This window comes from Oncorhynchus kisutch, linkage group LG5 (assembly GCF_002021735.2).
Source record: "Oncorhynchus kisutch isolate 150728-3 linkage group LG5, Okis_V2, whole genome shotgun sequence".
In the NCBI taxonomy this organism is placed as follows: domain Eukaryota; kingdom Metazoa; phylum Chordata; class Actinopteri; order Salmoniformes; family Salmonidae; genus Oncorhynchus; species Oncorhynchus kisutch.
The window spans coordinates 47,559,703-47,583,592 of NC_034178.2; the positions used below are offsets into that span (position 1 = coordinate 47,559,703).

General features: G+C 40.8%; 1 protein-coding gene across 2 annotated transcripts; it reads right to left on the bottom strand.

Annotated features, from left to right (window-relative positions):
• Positions 1–10,759: 10,759 nt before the first annotated feature.
• Positions 10,760–22,284, bottom strand: LOC109891570 (MAP kinase-activated protein kinase 2-like). 2 transcript variants are annotated; one of them, XM_031825221.1, is made up of 10 exons: positions 21,378–22,220; positions 17,983–18,122; positions 17,556–17,620; positions 17,371–17,450; positions 17,082–17,208; positions 16,824–16,899; positions 16,067–16,191; positions 15,761–15,846; positions 15,542–15,622; positions 10,760–11,384 (listed from the first exon to the last, which is right to left on the bottom strand). In XM_031825221.1, exons 1-10 carry the CDS (start codon positions 21,651–21,653, stop codon positions 11,220–11,222), a joined length of 1,221 nt encoding a protein of 406 aa, XP_031681081.1. In that variant the 5' UTR covers positions 21,654–22,220; the 3' UTR covers positions 10,760–11,219. The 2 variants fall into 2 exon arrangements, with proteins under 2 accessions (XP_031681081.1, XP_020339700.1); XM_020484111.2 differs by having other exon boundaries at positions 11,126–11,384; positions 15,542–15,619; positions 21,378–22,284.
• Positions 22,285–23,890: the final 1,606 nt, after the last annotated feature.

The window sequence follows — 23,890 nt, forward strand, 5'->3', positions numbered from 1 at the left end:
TTTTACAATAAAGCTATGGCCTTTGGCTTGCAACTGGAATTGTTTATTTACAGAGCCTTCAGAAAGTATTCATACCCCTTGACTTATTCCACATTTTGTTATGTTACAGTCTGAATTCAAAATGGATTATTTTTGTCACCCATCTACACACAATACTCCATAATGACAAAGTGAACATTTGTTTTATTTATTTTTTGCTAATTGACTGAAAATGAAATAAATAAATGTATAATTTACATAACTATTCACACCCCTGAGTCAATACTTTGTAGAAGCACCTTTGGTAGCAATTACAGTTGTGAGTCTTTCTGGGCAAGTCTTTAAGAGCTTTCCAAACCGGGATTGTGCAACATTTCCATATGATTATTTTCTAAATTCTTCAAGCTCTTTCAAATTGGTTATTGATCATTGCTAGACAACCATTTTCAGGTCTTGACGTAATTTTCAAGTAAATTTAAGTCAAAACTGTAACTCGGCCACTTAGGAACATTCAATGTCTTCTTGGTAAGCAACTCCAGTGCATATTTGGCCTTGTGTTTTAGGTTATTTTCCTGCTGAAAGGTGAATTCATGTCTGGTGGAAAGCAGACCGAACCAGGATTTTCGGATATTTCTGATCTTTTTGGATATTTCGGATATTTTTTGGGGATAATGCAAGTGCTTTGCTAAATTACATTTCTTTTTATCCTGAAAAACTCCCCAGTCCTTAATGATTACAAGCATACCTAGAACATGATGCAGCCAGCACTATTCTTCAAACATGGAGAGTGGTACTCAGTAATTGTACTGGACTTGCCCCAAACACAGCACTTTGTATACAGGACAAAAAGTGAATTGCTTTGCCAAATGTTTTGCAGTATTACTTTAGTACCTTGTTGCAAACTTGATGCATGTTTTGAAATATTTTTTCTGGACAGGATTCCTTATTTTTACTCTGTCAATTAGGTTAGTATTGTGCAGTAACTACAATGTTGTTGATCCATCCTTTTCTCCTATCACAGCCATTAAACTCTAATTGTTTTAAAGTCACCATTGGCCTGAAATTCCTCTCCGGTAACTGAGTTAGGAAGGATGCTTGTATCTTTGTAGTGACTGGGTGTATTGATATATCACCCAAAGTGTAATTCATAATTTCACCATGCTCAAAGGGATATTCAATGTCTGCTCTTAAACAACAACAAAAATCCATCTACCATTAGGTGCCCTTCTTTGCATTGGAAAACAACATCCATCTACCATTAGGTGCCCTTCTTTGCATTGGAAAACAACATCCATCTACCATTAGGTGCCCTTCTTTGCATTGGAAAACAACATCCATCTACCATTAGGTGCCCTTCTTTGCATTGGAAAACAACATCCATCTACCATTAGGTGCCCTTCTTTGCATTGGAAAACAACATCCATCTACCATTAGGTGCCCTTCTTTGCATTGGAAAACAACATCCATCTACCATTAGGTGCCCTTCTTTGCATTGGAAAACAACATCCATCTACCATTAGGTGCCCTTCTTTGCATTGGAAAACAACATCCATCTACCATTAGGTGCCCTTCTTTGCATTGGAAAACAACATCCATCTACCATTAGGTGCCCTTCTTTGCATTGGAAAACAACATCCATCTACCATTAGGTGCCCTTCTTTGCATTGGAAAACAACATCCATCTACCATTAGATGCCCTTCTTTGCATTGGAAAACAACATACATGTTTTGTGGTTGAATCTGTGTTTGAAATTCACTGCTCGACTGAGGGACCCAGATAATTGTATGTGTGGCGTACAGAGATGAGATAGTCATTCAAAAATCATGTTAAACACTATTATTGCACATAGAGGGAGTCCATGCAACTTATTATATGACTTGTTAAGCACATTTTTTATCCTGAATTTATTTAGGCTTGAATACATATTGACTCAAGACATTTCATATTTATTTTCTAAAAACATGATTCCACTTTGACATTATGGGGTATTGTGTAAAGGCCAGTGAGAAATAAATTGAAATGTAATACATTTTAAGTCCCCCCCTCCCCAGTTTTGTTTCCCCATAAACATAACAAATGGTATATGAATTACCATGCCTGGTTTCCCCAATATAGCGCCGCCGAGCCTGCCAGTAGCGCAGACTGGGACATAGACTATATGCCGGTGGGTGCTCATGATCTGAGGAGGGTAGAGGGAGAGAGGGAGGATGTAATAATATAATATTTAGTAGTTCAAATAAAAAAAGGAATTCTGATTGGGGACCTCTAGCCATACAATGTCATGAGGTACTGCCTTCATTACCTTGTTTAGGAAGCTCATTCAATCCCAGGGCGGTGTCAAATGTTGAAACCGATGCCGAACTCACCGAGCAGCCTGCTAGCCTGACCAACAAGGTTGAGAAGCCTAGCAGCAAATGCAATACCCGCTCATCCCCCACGCCACCTGCTGACCAACAAGACTGAGAAAAGCCATGGCCTAGCACCAGCAGCACGAGTGTAACATCACAACAAGCACCTGCACCTCTGTTACCACAGCAACTAGCAGCTGACGACCTACAGTAGGTGATGAGGAGCCAGGGCAGGTTTGTCTTACTCTGGCTGCATTTTCAGTGGGAGAAAGTGGGCTTTTTGTAGTGCCTGGTTTAAGGTCTGCATTTGGTTGTGGTACACACTATGTCATCTGAGGAGTCAATAGAGGACATTTTCAATGTGTGTAGCTCCCTGTACAATTTCTTTAGGAAACCCATGGTGGCTACACAGTACAATGGGCGAAAACAGAAAATACTTCTTGATCAGAGATGGACTGGCAACCTCACCATGGTGTCAGTCATTTTGAAATCAAGTGACAACATCACAGAGATGTTCGGTTAAATTGAATCTACTCACGCATATGGCATTGATGTGACACTTGAGGCCACAGACTTATTGAAAGCAGTGACAGAGCCGAGCTTTAAGTTCATTGCTAATATGTGTGACGAGAATTTTTATCCCAATGTTCATAACTCAACAATCACTATAACTTTGACCAATTCCCAGACGTTTGTAAGACCCTGGTTAATGAAGAATTAGACTAAGCTCCCAGTCTGCAATAGAACCATCCTTTATTCAGAGAGTACTCTGAAAATCATACAATGCACATAGCCTTTTATACCACACACACACACACACACACACACACATGAACTCACATCAGTAGAAACTCCACCTCTCTTTAGGTAGGCTGTATTTTTCCAAAGTTCACATTCCTAGTTTATCACTTTTCTACCAGCCTAGCAGTTTCTAGCCGTTCCTCTCCTCCCTAGATTAGAGGGGCCTTTGAAGGGGCCTCTTTCCTGTTGTCAGTTTTCAGAGTTATAACCAATGTAGCCTATTGGTTGTGCTCTGAGGTGAGGCCTAGTGCGTTGCTCCTATTGTCCTGGATGTCCACTTTGGTGGTACTGAAATTGGCAGCACATCATCGTGCTGACTGGCAGTAGCCTTCTGTCCATGGTCCTGAATCATGGTTATGGTGTGTGCTGTTTTAATGAGCGCATCATGGGCTACCAGTCTCCATGGGGCTTCTCTTCAACATCGCTTACTTTCTTGTGTGCAAAATAACAGTTGTTGTGTATATGGCTGCATTTCAGATAGGCCTACACTACATTTTGTGTGTCACAGTAGTATAGGACTATTTAGTTTGCTTTTCTGAAACTCTCCCACAGAAAATATTGCGCGCCTGGAGAAGTGGCGGCATGGCTTACTGTAAGTTACGCTCATTGTGTAGTGTCACAAATTAGACAGAAATGTAGCCTATATAGTGCCGATTTTAGCTTGTATATCTTGGTGGGCAAACAAAATAAATGATGTTTTATGCATGCCAGGAAAGCCACAACACTAAACAATACATTCATTGCACTGTAACGGTGACAAACGGCGCCCACAAACTGTTAGGACCTGCCTAAAGCTGTACCAACAGCAGAGCTTTCTTTTCAGCAACATGGAGTGAATCATTACCACCGCTACAACTGGCTTTCAGCGGTGCCTTGTCTGCCAAAATGAGTTTTGACCCACAAACATTATTAAATTCATGTCCCGAAATTCATGTTTATTCTTATATCTTTACCACTTAGCTCGAAGTATAAGCCAGTGCAAACAAATGGGCCACGACAAGTTAGGCCTATTCGTTCAGCACTTTCAAAATGGACACAGACAGAAATTCAGATAAATGTTAGTTCAGATAAAATCAGCAAGATGTTGAGGCCTTAACTTGGCTATCCTTTAAGTCACCACACAGAGAGAGAGACGTGGTTAGCCTACCATTTGAAGTATTTTATTAGGCCTATGTGGTCTTAAAAGGAAGGAAAATACAATCATGAGGATCCACTTTTATATACAACCATACCGACGCACAGAAAACAGCCCTTGTAATATTAACTGGCCCAACAACATTATATAGTATCTCCTCCACGTCAAGACCAGCCCATGAGCAAATTATAATACACAAAGGAAGCAAAACAATGAAATCATTCCAACATTGCCTAAATTGATGAATAAGATACTAATGAGATAGACCTATATCAGCAATAGGCCTATAACAATTGAGATGTACAAACTATGGCATAAGGGAACGATGAGTGGATAAGAGGCAATCAGTCATTTCCATTAACACGTTAATGAGTGAGCAATAATGGACATAGTTAATATAACTATTTGTTCAGCACTTCTGAAAAGTACAGCGACAGAATTCAGAACATGGGCCGCTCTTACAGTATTCTCCCTGTACACCATGTCAGAACCATAGGGTAAATAAAGGGGGCATACAGTGGGGCAAATTATGGTGGAAAATAAGTATTTGGTCACCTACAAACAAGCAAAATTTCTGGCTCTCACAGACCTGTAACTTCTTCTTTAAGAGGCTCCTCTGTCCTCCACTCGTTACCTGTATTAATGGCATCTGTTTGAACTTGTTATCAGTATAAAAGACACCTGCCCACAACCTCAAACAGTCACACTCCAAACTCCGCTATGGCAAAGACCAAAGAGCTGTCACAGGACACCAGAAACAAAATTCTAGACCTGCACCAGGCTGGGAAGACTGAATCTGCAATAGGTAAGCAGCTTGGTTTGAAGAAATCAACTGTGGGAGCAATTATTAGGAAATGGAAGACATACAAGACCACTGATAATCTCCCTCGATCTGGGGCTCCACGCAAGATCTCCCCCCCTTGGGGTCAAAATGATCACAAGAACAGTGAGCAAAAATGCCAGAACCACATGGGGGGACCTAGTGAATGACCTGCAGAGAGATGGGACCAAAGTAACAAAGCCTACCATCAGTAACACACTACGCCGCCAGGGACTCAAATCCTGCAGTGCCAGACGTGTCCCCCTGCTTAAGCCAGTACAAGTTCAGGCCAGTCTGAAGTTTGCTAGAGAGCATTTAGATGATCCAGAAGAAGATTGGGAGAATGTCATATGGTCAGATGAAACCAAAATATAATTTTTGGGTAAAAACTCAACTCGTCGTGTTTGGAGGACAAAGAATGCTGAGTTGCATCCAAAGAACACCATACCTACTGGGTAGCATGGGGTGGAAACATCATGCTTTGGGGCTGTTTTTTTGCAAAGGGACCAGGATGACTGATCAGTGTAAAGGAAAGAATCAGCAAGGGCATTGAAGATGAAACGTGGAGATCTGCATGGAGGAATGGGCCAAAATACCAGCAAAAGTGTGTGAAAACCTTGTGAAGACTTACAGAAAACGTTTGACCTCTGTCATTGCCAACAAAGGGTATATAACAAAGTATTGAGAAACTTTTGTTATTGACCAAATACTTCTTTTCCACCATATTTTGCAAATAAATTCATAAAAAATCCTACAATGTGATTTTCTGGATTGTTTTTCTCATTTTGTCTGTCATAGTTGAAGTGTACCTATGATGAAAATTACAGGCCTCACTCATCTTTTCTGTATAAGCAGACGATGAACGCTTACAATATTCGATGATGGCATTTTCTTTAAACAAGCTATAGGCTACCTGTGCACTACCAAGTCAGAAGAGTAGGTTAAGTTCTGAGGGGGAAAGGGACAAAATTATTAGGGTGAAGCACATGGGCTACTAACAGATTACTACACAACATGCACAAAGTATTACTTTCTTAGCTACAGTATACATATCTCCCTGGCATATTACGGTGCATTCAGAAATTATTCAGACCTCTTGACTTTTCCACATTTTGTTACGTTATAGCATTATTCTAAAATTGATTCAATTGTTGTTATCAATCTACACACAATACCCATAATGAAAAAGCAAAAATAGCTTTTTAGAAATATTTGCAAATGTATAAAAACTTAAAAGTGGAAATATCACAAGTAATCAGACCCTTTACTCAGTACTTTATTGAAGCGCCTTTGGCAGTGGTTACAGCCTCGAGTCTTCTTGGGTATGACGCCACAATCTTGGCACACCTGTATTTGGGGAGTTTCCTCCATTCTTCTCTGCAGATCCTCTCAAGCTCTGTCAGGTTGGATGGGAAGCGTCGCTGCACAGCTATTTTCAGGTTTTCTCCAGAGATATCCGATGGGGTTCAAGTCTGGGCTCTGGATGGGCGACTCAAGGACATTCAGAGACTTGTCCCGGAGCCACTCCTGCGTTGTCTTGGCGCTGTGCTTAGGGTCATTGTCCTGTTGGAAGGTGAACCTTCGCCCCAGTCTGAGTGCTCTGGAACAGGTTTTCATCAAGGATCGCTCTGTACTTTGATCCATTCATCTTTCCCTTGATCCTGACTAGTCTCCCAGTCCATGCCACTGAAAAACATCCCCACAGCATGATGCTTCCACCACCATGCTTCAATATAAGGATGCTGCCAGATTTCATCCAGACATGACGGTTAGCATTCAAATCAAATCAAACTTTATTTGTCACATGCGCTGAATACAAGTGTAGACTTACAAGCCCTTAACCAACAGTGAAGTTCAAGAAAGGCCAAAATAATTCAATCTTGGTTTCATCAGACCAGAGAATCTTATTTCTCATAGTCTGTGAGTCTTTAGGTGCCTTTTGACAAACTCCAAGAGGGCTATCATGTGCCTTTTACTGAGGAGTGGCTTCCATCTGGCCACTCTGCCATAAAGGCCTGATTGGTGGAGTACTGCAGAGATGGTTGTCCTTCTGGAAGGTTCTCCCATCTCCACATATGTCTGCGGATATAGAATCCTGACCTGTTCACCGGACGTGCTACCTGTCCCAGACCTATTATTTGACCATGCTGATCATTTATGAACATTTGAACATCTTGGCCATGTTCTGTTATAATCTCCACCCGGCAGCCGGAAGAGGACTGGCCACCCCTCATAGCCTGGTTCCTCTCTAGGTTTCTTCCTAGGTTTTGGCCTTTCTAGGGAGTTTTTCCTAGCCAACGTGCTTCAACACCTGCATTGCTTGCTGTTTGGGGTTTTAGGCTGGGTTTCTGTACAGTACTTTGAGTGTGAAGGGCTATATAAATCAATTTGATTTGATGTTAGAGTGACCATTGGGTTCATGATGGCCGAATTTTGTCATCATTATGTGGCATTATGTGGCTTTATGGTGCATTCAAGACAACTGGGAACTCTGAAAAAAACATTGTCAAATCATGACATCAGCAATCTTCAGGTCAGAGCTCTAGAAAGAGGCCCAAGTTCCTGAATTCTGAGTTATTTTCCTAGTCGGAGCTCGTCTTTTTCAGAGTTCCTAGTTGTCTTGAACTCACTGAAGTCTGAGATTTCCCAGTTCTGAATGCAATAGATGTCATGCTGGATGGACAGCATGGCAAATGTATTCAACCTGTTCTGGTCCGTGTTGTTGCGTCTGTTTATCCTTTTAAGCTTGGAAAAGAGACCCTTTCAGACAGATGTTTTAAATCCTTAAACCCAGACTTGGACCTCACACTCTCTCCACTGAGCTGCAGGCATGGGAAGCAAAATAGTGATTGCTTTGCAACGCTTGCAGTTAGCCACTAATTCCTTCCAAACAACTCATTGTTAAATTTGCAATTTCCGACTTGTGTAATATTGTGTAATGTTTATGTCCAATGGCCGATGAGCACTGATACTTTATAATTCCATGTGACAAGGATTGAAAAGGATTTGCCAGTAAATTGTTGATGTGATTCATGATGATGACTGCTTGTCTAGCTTGCTAGCTAAGATTTTTAAAGTATGACGTTGACATGTTCAGTCCAATCAAAGCTACGGTAGATATTGTATAACGTGATTTTACGTCATTTTATCTGTGGCCAATGACATTGAGCCTTCTTGGAAGGGCACTTCTAATGTAGATCTATGGCAGAACCCAAGGGGGCTTGAACTGCCTAGCTCTCCCTGTAGATTCTACGGTGACATAGTGTCCCCATAAGTGACAGAACACTGAGCCAATCACGGCGCAACTAGAGAAGATTACCAACACCTATGCTCTGTATTTTCCACTGGCTGCCCCTTTCTTACTCAAGAAAGCAAGAAAGAGACCATGTTTGTATGAGGCTTTATTCACTCAATACATTTGTTTTTACAATATTTGCAACCTGATATGTGACACGAATGAATTCCAAAATAACATGCAAACAGGTTCTGCCCCACCTGCCCTGAATGATGGGTCGCCACTGAGCATATAGTTGTAATTATTGAAGTTTAAGCTGATCACCCTGTAAGAATCTGTAATAACCTAGTAGTGCTCATCCTCTCGATCTGATCTGTGCATGTTTGTAGGAGCAAATTATGTGTAGCACACTTTTATTTTTCTTCTGCATCTGATGTAAACATTTTTGGGGGGGTTATCCACACAAAATGACTTTACTTATTTTAGGTTTAAAAACTGTTTGGGATAGGGGTCAGCATTTTCACTTTTGGATGAATAGTGTGCCCAGAGTGAACTGCCTCCTACTTAGTCCCACATGCTAATATATGCATATTATTAGTAGTATTAGATATAAAACACTCTGAAGTTTCTAAAACTGTTTGAATTATGTCTGTGAGTATAACAGAACTCATAGGGCAGGTGAAAACCTGAGAAAAATCCAACCAGGAAGTGGAAAATCTGAGGTTTGTAGTTTTTCAAAGCTTGGGGTCACGTTGCACTTCCTAAGGCTTCCACTAGATGTCAACCGCCTTTAGAAACTTGTTTCATGCTTCTGCTTTAAATGAGGGGGAATGGGAGCTGAATGAGTCAGTGGTCTGGCAGAGTGTCTCAGGCTCGTGACGTGCGGTCCCGACAGAGTTAGCTCTCGTTCCAGTGCTTTTCTACAGACAATAGAATTCTCCGGTTGGAACAGTATTGAAGTTTTATGTTAAAAACATCCTAAAGATTGATTCCATACATCGTTTGACATGTATCTATGACCTGTATCGGAACTTTTGAGTTTTTGTCTGGACGTAGTGCTCACGCCTCATGAAGATGGATTACTGGGCTGAACACGCTAACAACAAGTGGCTATTTGGACATAAAGGATGGACTTTATGGAACAGATCAGTCATTTGTGAATTTAAGTATGCTCTCTCTAATTCTCTCTTTCTCTCGGAGGACCTGAGCCCCAGGACCATGCCTCAGGACTACCTGGCATGATGACTCCTTGCTGTCCCCAGTCCACCTGGCCGTGCTGCTGCTCCAGTTTCAATTGTTCTGCCTGCGGCTATGGAATCCTGACCTGTTCACCGGACGTACTACCTGTCCCAGACCTGCTGTTTTCAACTCTCTAGAGACAGCAGGAGTACAGCACTTTGAGATATCAGCTGATGTACGAAGGGCTATATAAATAAATTTGATTTGATTTATTGTTGAACTGGAATTCCTGGGAGTGCATTCTGATGAAGATCATCAAATGCAAGTGAATATTTATAATGTTATTTCTAACTTCTGTTGATTCCAACATGGCAGATATTTCTTTGGCTGGATTGGGCTCTGAGCGCCGTACTCAGATTATGCTTTTTTAAAAATCGGACACAACGGTTGCATTAAGGAGAAGTCTATCTTTAATTCTGTGAATAACACTTGTATCTTTTATTATGAGTATTTCTGGGATTTGAGGTGGCTCTCTGCAAAATCACCGGATGTTTTGGAATCAAAACATGACTGCACGTAATGCGCCAATGTAAACTGAGATTGTTGGATATAAATATGCACATTATCGAACAAAACATACATGTATTGTGTAACATGATGTCCTATGAGTGTCATCTGATGAAGATCATCAAAGGTTAGTGGTTAACTTTATCCATATTTCAGCTTTTTGTGACTCCTATCTTTGGCTGGAAAAACATTTTTATCCCTTGCTTGCTAGCTAGCGAACTACGGCTAATTTACAGTCAAGTCAAACAGTGCAGACAGAATAATAACAGTAGATGCATTTGTTTAAGCTGTTTTCTAGTGACATTTATCTGGACACATCCATAACAATGAGCTAATGAGGTATGATTTCGCCTGGCATAGAAAATGTGCTCTCTCATCAGGACACTGTTGTTCAGAGGAGCTAGCCAACAACACAGCTCACACAACTTCAAACCGAAGCTGGAAAGTCTGCAAACTAGCTGCACTTCTTTTCGTTTGACTTTTTTTCAATTGACATTTCTTTGTATATATCCATAAAAATGATGCCAGCTGATTCATTATTTCGACTGGCTGAGAAACGCTGCCTGCCTCTCTCTCTCGCCTGGGATGAACGGGGCGGCAGGGTAGCCTTGTGGTTAGAGCGTTGGACTAGTAACCGGAAGGTTGCAAGTTCAAACCCCCGAGCTGACTGCCCCCTGAACAGGCAGTTAACCCACTGTTCCTAGGCTGTCATTGAAAATAAGAATTTGTTCTTAACTGACTTGCCTGGTTAAATAAAGGTAAAATATATTTTTTTAAATGAGACAGTGGAATGCTCCGTCAAATGGAACAGAGTAAATAGGCATTTTAACGTCATAGATTTAGCTGGTGGTAATTTGTGGAATGAACCCCCGCTGGAATGCGCTTTCAACCAATCAGCATTCAGGATTAGACACACCGGTCGTATAAAAAGCAGTCGAGCATTTGAGGGAGACGTAATTACGTTAATTCAAAAGAAGGGCTTTAAGAATATTGGGGTGTTTGTATTCTGACTTTTTTTAAACTGTGAGGAATGAATCAAATAAGTAATATAAACACAAGATCAGTAGCCTAGAGGTTTTAATAAAACATCCCCTCCCCTCCTCGCTCTCCTTTCCCCTCAGCCTTGTTGTTGCAAACCATTGCGCATCCTCCTCCTAATCACGCACCACCTCCCCCTCCTCACTCCTCTCCCTCAAACCCCCAGCAGCAGGTCTCTTGCGTCGCTTGTTGAGCAGTGGGTTATTGGACGTGTCTAGATCTTTGATCTTCACCTGGTCATAGTCCACACGCATGGTGGACAGAGCACTGGTCATCTCCTCCTGGATCCAGACAGGACAGATACAGTGCCTTAAGAAAGTAATCATATCCTTTGACTTATTCCACATTTTGTTGTGTTACAGCCTGAATCTAAAAATGCTCACCCATCTACACACAGTACCCCATAATGACAGTGAAAAGAAAACAACATGTTTTTAGAAATTTGTGCAAATTTCGTGAAAAAGAAATACAGAAATATCTAATTTACATACAGTAACAGTAAGAAGTTTAGACACACCTACTCATTCAAAGGTTTTTCTTCATTTTTACTATTTTCTACATTGTAAAATAATAGTGAAAACATCATAACTATGAAATAACACATATGGAATCATGTAGTAACCAAAAAAGTGTTAAACAAAACAAAATATATTTTATATTTGAGATTCTTCGAAGCTTCCACCCTTTGCCTTAATGACAGCTTTGCACACTCTTGTCATTCTCTCATCCAGCTTCATGAGGTAGTCACCTGGAATGCATTTCAATTAACAGGTGTGCCTTGTTAAAAGTTCATTTGTGAAATTTGTTTCCTTCTTAATGTGTTTGAGCCAATCAGTTGTGCTGTGACAAGGTAGGGTTGGTAAACAGAAGATAGACCTATTTGGTAAAAGACCAAGTCCATATTATGTCAAGAACAGCTCAAATAAGCTAAGAGAAATGACAGTCCATCATTACTTTAAGACCTAAAGGTCAGTCAATCTGGAAAATTACCAGCCTCAGAAATTGCAGCTGAAATAAATGCTTCCCAAATTCAAGTAACAGACAAATCTCAACATCTCAACAACTGTTCAGAGGAGACTGAGTGAATCAGGCCTTCATGGTCGAATTGCTGAAAAGAAACCACTACTAAAGGACACCAATAAGAAGAAGCGACTTGCTTGGGCCAAGAAACACGAGCAACGGACAGTAGACCGTTATAAATCTGTCCTTTGGTATGATGAATCCAAATTTGAGATTTTTGGTTCCAATTGCCGTGAACTTTTGTGTCCAAACGTTTGACTGATACTGGTATTCACACCCCTGAGTCAATACTTTGTAAAAGCACCTTTGCCAGGGATTACAGCTTTAAAGGGACATTTCTAAATGAAAAGGGTAGAGGAAAATAAGTAGGCAATTAGTAGGCAATTTCCCTTTAAGTCATCTTGGGTATGTCTATCAGTTTAACACATCAGGATTTGGGGATTTTCTCCCACTCTTCATTGCAGATTTTCTCACGCTCTGTTAAATTAGATAGAAAGCGGCAAACAGCAATATTCAAGCCTTTCTACAGATTTTCAATGGGATTCAAGTCTGGGCTTTGGCTGGGCCATTTAAGGACTTTCACATTCTTGTTCTGAAGCCAATGTTGCTTTGGCTGTATGTTTGGGGTCATTGTCCTGTTGGAACATAAATATTCGACCCAGTCTAAGATAATTTGAATTATGAAGCAGGTTCTCATCAAGGATTTGCCTGTACTTGGCTCCATTCATTGTTCCCTCTATCATTACCTTACTCTCAGTCCCTGCCACTGAAAAGCATCCTCACAGCATGATGCTGCCACCACCATGCCCTAGGCCTGCTGTCATGTTCCTTTTTCTCAGGAGTTGCTTCCATCTGGCTACTCTCCCACAAATCACAGATTGGTTAAGTGCTCTAGAGACTGATGTCCTTCTGACAGGTTCTCCCATCTCAGTCAAGGGCTTCTGTAGTTCTGTCAGAGTGGTTATTGGGTTCTTGATCAACTCCTTCTTGCCTGGTTACTCAGTTTGGTCATACAGCTAGCTCTAGGCAGAGTCTGGGAAGTTCCATACTTTTTCAATTTGCTAATGGTGGAGACCAGAAACATTCAACACTCTAGAAATGTTTTATAGCCTTCCCCATCATCACAATCTCTGAGATCTATGGACAGTTCCACGGACTTCAAGATATCGTTTCTACTCTGACATGCAGTGTCAACTGCGGGACCTTATATAGATAGGTGGGTTTCTTTCTAAACCATGTCCAAACAATTTAATTAGCCACAGGTGGACTCCAATCAAGTTGTAGTGACATCTCAAGGGTGATCAAAGGAAATTGGATGCACCAGAGCTCAATTTGGAGTGTCATAGAAAAGATGTGTGAATACTTACAGTGGGTCAAAAAAGTATTTAGTCAGCCACCAATTGTGCAAGTTCTCCCACTTAAAACGATGAGAGAGGCCTGTAATTTTCATCATAGGTTCACTTCAACTATGACAGACAAAATGAGGAAGAAAATCCAGAAAATCACATTGTAGGATTTTTAATTTATTTCTTTGCAAATGATGGTGGAAAATAAGTATTTGGTCAATAACAAAAGTTTATCTCAATACTTTGTTATATACCCTTTGTTGGCAATGACAGAGGTCAAACGTTTTCTGTAAGTCTTCACAAGGTTTTCACACACTGTTGCTGGTATTTTGGCCCATTCCTCCATGTAGATCTCCTCTAGAGCAGTGATGTTTTGGGGCTGTTGCTGGGCAACGCGGACTTTCAACTCCCTCCAAAGATTTTCTATGGGGTTGAGATCTGGAGACTGGCTAGGCCACTCCAGGACCTTGAAATGCTTCTTACAAAGCCACTCCTTCGTTGCCCGGGCGGTGTGCTTGGAATCATTGTCATACTCAAAGACCCAGCCATGTTTCATCTTCAATGCCCTTGCTGATGGAAGGTGATGTCACTCAAAATCTCACGATATATGGCCCCATTCATTCTTTCCTTTACACGGATCAGTCGTCCTGGTCCCTTTGCAGAAAAACAGCCCCAAAGCATGATGTTTCCACCCCCATGCTTCACAGTAGGTATGGTGTTCTTTGGATGCAACTCAGCATTCTTTGTCCTCCAAACACGACGAGTTGAGTTTTTACCAAAAAGTTATATTCTGGTTTCATCTGACCATATGACATTCTCCCAATCTTCTTCTGGATCATCCAAATGCTCTCTAGCAAACTTCAGACTGGCCTGGACATGTACTGGCATAAGCAGGGGGACACGTCTGGCACTGCAGGATTTGAGTCCCTGGCGGCGTAGTGTGTTACTGATGGTAGGCTTTGTTACTTTGGTCCCAGCTCTCTGCAGGTCATTCACTAGGTCCCCCCGTGTGGTTCTGGGATTTTTGCTCACCGTTCTTGTGATCATTTTGACCCCATGGGGTGAGATCTTGCGTGGAGCCCCAGATCGAGGGAGATTATCAGTGGTCTTGTATGTCTTCCATTTCCTAATAATTGCTCCCACAGTTGATTTCTTCAAACCAAGCTGCTTACCAATTGCAGATTCAGTCTTCCCAGCCTGGTGCAGGTCTACAATTTTGTTTCTGGTGTCCTTTGACAGCTCTTTGGTCTTGGCCATAGTGGAGTTTGGAGTGTGACTGTTTGAGGTTGTGGATACTTATATATATATATTGAACTTGTTCTAACTTGTTATCAGTATATATATATAGTATATATATATACTGATAACAAGTTTTATATATATATATATATATATATATATATATATATATATACTGATAACAAGTTAGAACAAGTTCAAACAGGTGCCATTAATACAGGTAACGAGTGGTGGACAGAGGAGCCTCTTAAAGAAGAAGTTGCAGGTCTGTGAGAGCCAGAAATCTTGCTTGTTTGTAGGTGACCAAATACTTATTTTCCACCATAATTTGCAAATAAATTCATAAAAAAAATGTTTTTCTCATTTTGTCTGTCATAGTTGAAGTGTACCTATGATGAAAATTACAGGCCTCTCTCATCTTTTTAAGTGGGAGCATTTGCACAATTGGTGGCTGACTAAATACTTTTTGCCCCACTGTATGTCAATTAGATATTTCTGTTATTCATTTTCAATATATTTGGCACATTTTCCTAAAAACATGTTTTCACTTTGTCATTATGTGGTATTGTGTGTAGATGGATGAGAGAATTTTTTTTAAAAATCCAGTTTGAATTCAGGCAGCAACACAACAACATTAATTACATTTGGAATAAGTCAAGGGTATGATAATGTTCTACATGCACTGTAGATAGTTGCAATATGGGTCTTACAAATCTACTGTTTAACACCATCCAGTGGCTTCTTAATGTTAGTGTTAGATTAAACTGGGCCATTAATATGCAGTGTTTTTTCATACCACAGAGTGTCAGTGTTTGACAGCTCTCTAGACTCACCTTGACATCGTCCCACAGTTCTCTGTCCTCTGTCAGAACACGGGATGTGTGCAGAGGAGTAGGAGGAACCACCATCGACTGCTTTAATGTCAACATGCACGCACACACACACACACACACACACACACACACACACACACACACACAGTGTGAATGAGTCTCATATTATCAACCGCACTCAGACAGTGTTCTCAGACATGCAGTAAGCAGCACCCTCACATTGATCCAGGGGTGGTTCATGAACTGCCCGATGGTCATCCTCTCGTTTGGGTCTGTCTTCAGCAGCTGGTTGATCAGCTGTTTGGCTACAGAGGGTATGGTCATAGGTCAACAAGCATAACAAATAAAACATGAACATCAGGTAAACTAGACAAGGTGTCTGTCAAAGGACCTACAAATCACAACCGTAGACGAATCCGTCCAAAATATTTTGTAATTAGCAGAACATAGTTTGTATTGCAGTGAAGCCTCCACCTCTAGTATAGACCATCCCAACCCACAGTATTCAATTTCCTCTAGTCTGACCTTCCTCTGACACTTCGGCCCACTCAGGGTTAGGGAAGTTGTACTGGCCCATCCTGATCCTCTGCTTCATCCCTGGAGAGATGGCCTGGCCCGTGTTAGAGTAGAACGGAGGGAATCCACACAGCCTGGGGATACAGCACACACTTTACTCATTCAACAGTCATTCAACAGTCACTCAACATCAATTTAACAGCAATTTAACAGTCCTTTAACAGTCATTTAACGGTCATTAAACGGTCCTTTAATGGTCCTTTAACAGTTCTTTAACACACATTCAACAGCAATTCAACAGTAACTTAACAGTCCTTTAACAGTCCTTTAACAGTAATTTAACGGTCATTAAACAGTCCTTTAACAGTTCTTTAACACTCATTCAACAGCAATTCAACAGTCATTTAACTGTCCTTTAACAATCATTTAGAAGTCCTTTAACAGTCATTTAACAGTCCTAACAGTAATTTAACAGTCCTTTAACAGTAATTTAACAGTCCTTTAACAGTCATTTAACAGTCCTTTCACAGTCATTCATACTAAATACAAGGAGAGAGAGAAGGAGAGGTAGAAAGCAAGTAGTGGACCATGAGGAACCGAGTGTTGAAAGAGAGGGAGAGGAGTACCAGGCAGTGCAGAGAAGGGAGAGTAGGAATGAGGCCCAGGAGGGAACAGTAGGGAGAGTGAGAGTGAATAAGAAGCCTGTGACTTGATTCTCACACACCTACTGTCACACTTATAGCACAAAGACACACTAGGTACTCACAGGATGTACATGATCACGCCCAGAGACCACATGTCACATGACTTGTCATACTTCTCTGGACCGAGCACCTCGGGGGCTGATGGACAGACAGACAGACACAAATAGAGACCAAGAGACAACTAGTCAGGCAGACAGACAGACCGGCAGAGACAGGGACAATATGTGGGGAAAAGTCAACCATAAAACATTATAGCCTACACCATTCACATCTGGATAGTATACTACACTACTACTGGTGTAACAGACCCAACCACTCACCAACATAGTAAGGGGTGTAACAGGGTGTCTGGAGGGAGTTGTGGAGGGTGGTCTCCTTGGCAAAGCCAAAGTCAGTCAGTTTCAGAACACCATTGCTCTCCTTGGTGGTGTAGAGCAGATTTTCAGGCTGTTGTGTGCGTGTGGAGGGAGGTGTAAAAAAGACGAAAGCAATAAGTACATCATCACTAAAACCACCAGTGGTAAAGACACCTGTCAGTGAGTGTCAGATGAAAGAGATACATGGGTGTACATGTCTGTGAGTGATGTGTGTCTAGAAGTATAGTCCCACCTTGACATCTCTGTGAGCTATGTCCATGTGGTGGAGGTACTCGATGGCCGTACCTATGTCCCTCATGATCTCTGAAGCCTCTGATTAAAAGCCATGACATAAATCTGATTAACATAGAGCATATGGGTCACCGTAAATCACAGAGCACTGTAAATGACACAACACAGTTCCCCGTCATAACTCACCTCTCTCTGTGAAAGCCTGGTCCCCTTTGGCCTGAATGCGACTGAACAGCTCGCCTCCCTCCATACTGAGACAGGAAGTAAAACAAGAGACACAGATCAGAGCTTCTTAAAATTAACAAGACAACAAAGCTATTCCCCTTAACAAGGCAAGCATTGTCCCTTAGTAATTACTAGGCAATTACTGAGCCCAATCTACAGAGCCCAAAGACAATGACCAAGGATAGCAGGAACATCATTTGATGTTTGTGTAGCTTTTCATTAGGCCCAGGAGTTATTTTCTGACCACGTGACCTGACTAGGAAAAACTCCTGGCCCTAGTCATTAGTAATGTTTTTAAAGTCTAGACTGGCATGCTAGATAAGCTAAGAGAGAATACATACATCATAGACAGATGCATTCTGGTTTATGTGGTCTGTGTGTTCCTTACCACTCCATGACGATAACCAGGCATTTTTTCCCCTGGTGCATGTTGTCATACAGGCTGAGGATGCGAACAATGTATGGACCCCCCGACACTCTCCAATGAAGCTCCATCTCCCGCTGCGCCTTAGGACTATCATGCAGAATCTGCAACCACAGAGGAGGTGGGGATAGAAACACAGAGAAAGAAGGGAGATAGTACTGTGCAGGTTTCAGAAACATACAGTATTTACTATGACAAGGTATGATGATGGGTGCAGCTTGTATCTGTATTGGAACGTGAATGTGTATCTATGCAACATGTATGTGCTGTGAGTGTGTTTTTGTGTGCATGCGTACATGTTGTCTATAGCCACTTGGAGGAATTGATCAAGAGCATAATAATAGCTTCAATCAGGTTAAAAGCCCTGTGACCCCCCACCACTCTCTCTCTCTCTCTCTCTCTCTCTCTCTCTCACTTCTCTTTCTCCCACTCTCTCTCTCTCTCACTTCTCTTTCTCCCACTCTCTCTCTCTCTCTCTCTCTCTCTCTCTCTCTCTCTCTCTCTCTCTCACTTCTCTTTCTCTCACTCTTTCACTCTTGCTCTTTCTCACTCTAACACACACACACGTACACAGTCTCTCCATACTATCATATCAGTCATTCCATCATCCGAAATACAAACCTGGACCATTCATTCATATTACAGTTTTTGTTCAGTCAATTTGGCACATTTTTCAGATGTAAGTTTTCAGATGTATATTTTCTAAACTCTAAGTACAAAACTCTTAACTGAAAACAATTGTATTTCATGTTCAGAACCTTTGATTTTGCATTCATTGGGGTTTCACACATCTTTCATCCCTGAGTCATTCATGCAAGTTTTCCATAAAATACATTTAGTTTAGTCACCAATACATCAGATATTGATAGACTCCCCATTAAGTCATTTTAACTACCATTTAATCCAATAGTAAAAAATGTTATATATACATTTCAAAACGGTTCTTTTTGAAGTGCTGAATAGAAAGAATTTCATACAGCATTTGATAATTCTGTAACTTGACAAGCACAATTATTTTTATAATGTGTATCCAATTACAGTTTGTGGGCATTTTGAGAAGTGTCATTCTTACAGTTTCATTATCCCTATAGAGTACAAATGTAGGACAAATCATAAGAAACAGTTGGCTATTAAAAAAAGGAGCACGGCGTTGTATGCCATTCCTGCCCCATGCAACATTGAAAAAGATCACCTTTTCTACGTGACTTGTAAACTGATACAGTATCGCCTCTCCTGTCTCTCTGCTTGAAATCTATCGGCTTACAGTGGATAACAGAAATTCAGATAATGAGTGGAATATATTGTTTTATATTATTATTTAATTTTTTATTTAACCTTTATTTAACTGCATTGTACACTACACTAATTCCAAATGGTGGCACATACCGAGCCGGATGAAGAAATCATAGGTCCCATAGGTATTTGTTGTACTCAGTCAACTGAACATGTGCTTGGAATTTCGAAACATGAGCCATTTGATGATCTGTTTAGATTTTTGTTTAGATTCTGTTTAGATTTTTGTGCTTAGAGTTTTTAATATGTACCACATACTTAAACTTGCACCAAAGTGATTGAATTTTTTTTAAATTTGCTTTGCAGGACGATTCCCTGCAGAACATTTAGAATGAATGCTGCATTTTATAAGTGCATTCAAAATGTACCAGTAATAACAAATTTGCAAAGGGATTAGATGTGAGGTTGGGAGGGATCCCATATCCCCAGACACCACAGTCAGAGAAACTAGCCTCTCCTCTGTTTATGACAGGAACTAGTGCATTGTGGGACAGGAAGGAGAGGGCAGGTTGAGATGAAACTGTTTATAGAGGAGGAACCTAATACTCAGCCTAAACATTGTTCATAACACAAACACTGACAGAAGAGAACATAAGCATGTATTCACATGTGCCATAACTGATCCTCCTAATCACATTTCATCCACCTATCTTTGGTGTACCTGGAAAAAAAGAATGTGGAACTATTTTGGAGATTGAGAATGTTCCAATGAAAGCGGGCTCATGGGGTTTCAGTTCTTGTTTTTTAAGAATATTCCTGGTTGCTCTCTCTCTCTCTCACACACACACACACACACACACACACACACACACACACACACACACACACACACACACATGCTAACTAACTGACTTTGCAGGTTTTACACAACTAGTTGACGTAGAAATGTTTCCAAATTGCTCACTATTTCAGTGGTTGACCTTCAAAGGATGGAAGTAAACACTCAACATTTAATCAGACCACAGAGCCCCGTGTCCAGAAGGATAGATAGAGCGTAGAGTGCATGCCAAGGCAGAACTTAACGTCAGGGATGGACAGTTTTGGTCGCATTATATGCAGGCTTTTGCTCCAGCCCAGTACAAACACACCAGGTTGAACTAATAGTAAATCAAACTGAAGGCCTTCATGAGTTGAATCAGGTATATCAGAACATGGCTGAAACAAATGTCTGCACACTGTGGTCCCTGTTGCCCATCCCTAATTTAGGACCTCACCAGAGTAAATCCTCCTAGAAGGAACATAGAATCAGTCCAGACAGAGCATGGCATTGTCCATACAAAATGACATTGACCACAGGCACTAACACAAAACCCTCTGCATAAGACCCAGTCCCAGACAGTACATCCCTGTCTCTCCCCAGATCTGAATGTGCAGGAGTAATCTAGTTAGTTTAAAGGGCAGCACTGTTGCCGCCTGTGGCTCCTCTCCAAACCGGCTCACAGAGAGACAGTTAAATCTGCCCTGATCTATTGGTGTTATCAGTGCTTACGTGGACCTCTTTAAAAGAGAAACAGGCAACTTCGTCTTGTTTGTTGGTACAGTAAATATATCAGAGGAAGTAGAGGAGACTCAGGTGACAGTAACTTCCCTGCACGAATGTCAACTTCTGCACATCAGACACTCTATACTGCAAGCATGTGCACTGATGCCCACGTATGTACTGTAAATTATTGGGGATGTGACTGGCAATCATATGTTTTTAGCATTATATCCAAGGTGGGCGTATGTCCTTCATACAACTCCAACGCAAATCAGACAAAGGACTTGATTCCATTGGTACTAGCCAACCAATAAGAAAGATGCAAGAGACTGAGGAGGAGACTGTCTGAGATGGAAGAATAGTGAATAATTGATTACTATTCTCCCACTTATCATCACCACTGCACATTATCATGTGTCCTGTCATTTACATCAGTGGGTAAGAAAAGAAAGCAAAGCAAGACCTAAAAAACATGGTTCCACTTGCGTCTGATGACTGATGGTCTCTCTCTCTCTCTCTCTCTCTCTCTCTCTCTCTCTCTCTCTCTCTCTCTCTCTCTCTCTCTCTCTCTCTCACACACACACACCTTGAGCGCACATTTATCCCCTGTCTTCTTGCAGTAGCATTCCAGCACTTTCCCGTTGATACCCAGTCCTAGTACTTGAGTTGTTATTTTGTAGTCCTCTGTGACTGCGTTGCGTTTGAACTCCAGTTGGGAATGAGCGGGCAGTTGGAAGAGTGTGGGACCGCTTAGGGTGTCATTGCCTGGGATGTGTGGTCCGCTGCCATCAGTCATCCCCTGGAGCTGAGGGTCGGATTGGTTCACCGACTGCTTCTCCTTCCCATTACCATTATGTTGCATGATGTGTCTCTTGCCGTGCTCTCCAGGGGAACAGAGAGAGAGTGCAAGAAGAGGCAGTGGTGTCCTGGGGATATATCACTTTCCCCTCCCTGTCCAATGTCAGGCTGCAGGGTCACTGAACCCCTCCCTCTCTCTGAGACTCAGTTATATATTTTTCAGAGGCCTTGGTCGATTTTACTTTAGATTATGGCGCAAAAAGAGGCTAACTAATCCCCAATTGTTTTGTTTCTTTCAAGGAATAGCTACTCAATAATAATATTGGCACATCGACAGAATAATACTTTTCAGATTGTATATCTAGAATAGTTCAATTAAGCATTTTGAACGTCACTATGAAGGACATTCTAATTTGTGGTATAGTTTACAATTGATTATGTAAAATATGATGTTGTATCTCAATAAATGGAACACAGGTCATTTTACCCCAGCAAATAAATTTGTACCGCATGTCCAGTTTGGTTGATCAAAATGCCAAGAACATTTCCTGCAAAACAATAAGGCCAAATAAAACCAGGATAACAGTCCTTATTCTCTCCGTTATTCTCTTCTGTACCCTCGTCTGGGTCTACACCAAAGTCCCCTACGTCAGCGCAGCACGGCTCAAATTCATTCACACTGCGTTTATTTTAAAGGAGCCGCTACGTGTAAAGAAGGCACTGCCAGTTTATAGCAGAGAGGAAGAGGCGAAGCGAGAGTTTTCACTCTCGCCAAAATCTGTCCAAAATAAACCCAATGGGTTACAATGAGCTTATTTTCGATGTAAACTTGTCGCCTGTCTTCCCGCCTTTGGGACAACTACTCCCATTGTTAGGGCAGATACATTAGTATCTCGTCATTATATACAGATCTCTGTTCATAGGAACTCGTCAGGCATTACGAACCAATCACTAACATCCAATTCTTATCCTTACACTTGAAACAAAAAGTTGAAAAGGACAAAAATGCTAGTCAGTCAGTGGTAGTCTTTATTACCTTCACATACAAAATAATAGCCCAGTAACCATATTCCATATTCCAACATAAAAAAAGTATTTGAACTACCCTATGCAAGTACAATATTATATCTGATGCTTTAAAGTGCTATTACTGGTGCTTTAAAGTGCTATTACTGTTGCTTTAAAGTGTGATTACTGTTGCTTTAAAGTGTGATTATTGGGGCTTTAAAGTGTGATTACTGTTGCTTTAAAGTGTGATTATTGGGGCTTTAAAGTGTGATTATTGGGGCTTTAAAGTGTGATTATTGGAGCTTTAAAGTGTGATTACTGTTGCTTTAAAGTGTGATTACTGTTGCTTTAAAGTGTGATTACTGTTGCTTTAAAGTGTGATTATTGGGGCTTTAAAGTGCTATTACTGTTGCTTTAAAGTGTGATTATTGGGGCTTTAAAGTGTGATTATTGGGGCTTTAAAGTGTGATTACTGTTGCTTTAAAGTGTGATTACTGTTGCTTTAAAGTGTGATTACTGTTGCTTTAAAGTGTGATTACTGTTGCTTTAAAGTGTGATTTACTGTTGCTTTAAAGTGTGATTATTGGGGCTTTAAAGTGTGATTACTGTTGCTTTAAAGTGTGATTACTGTTGCTTTAAAGTGTGATTACTGTTGCTTTAAAGTGTGATTACTGTTGCTTTAAAGTGTGATTACTGTTGCTTTAAAGTGTGATTATTGGGGCTTTAAAGTGTGATTATTGGAGCTTTAAAGTGTGATTACTGTTGCTTTAAAGTGTGATTACTGTTGCTTTAAAGTGTGATTATTGGGGCTTTAAAGTGCTATTACTGTTGCTTTAAAGTGTGATTATTGGGGCTTTAAAGTGTGATTATTGGGGCTTTAAAGTGTGATTACTGTTGCTTTAAAGTGTGATTATTGGGGCTTTAAAGTGTGATTATTGGTGCTTTAAAGTGTGATTATTGGAACTTTAAAGTGTGATTACTGTTGCTTTAAAGTGTGATTTACTGTTGCTTTAAAGTGTGATTACTGTTGCTTTAAAGTGTGATTATTGGGGCTTTAAAGTGCTATTACTGTTGCTTTAAAGTGTGATTATTTGGGCTTTAAAGTGTGATTATTGGGGCCTTAAAGTGTGATTACTGTTGCTTTAAAGTGTGATTATTGGGGCTTTAAACTGATATTACTGGTGCTTTAAAGTGTGATTACTGTTGCTTTAAAGTGTGATTACGGTTGCTTTAAAGTGTGATTACTGTTGCTTTAAAGTGTGATTACTGTTGCTTTAAAGTGTGATTACTGTT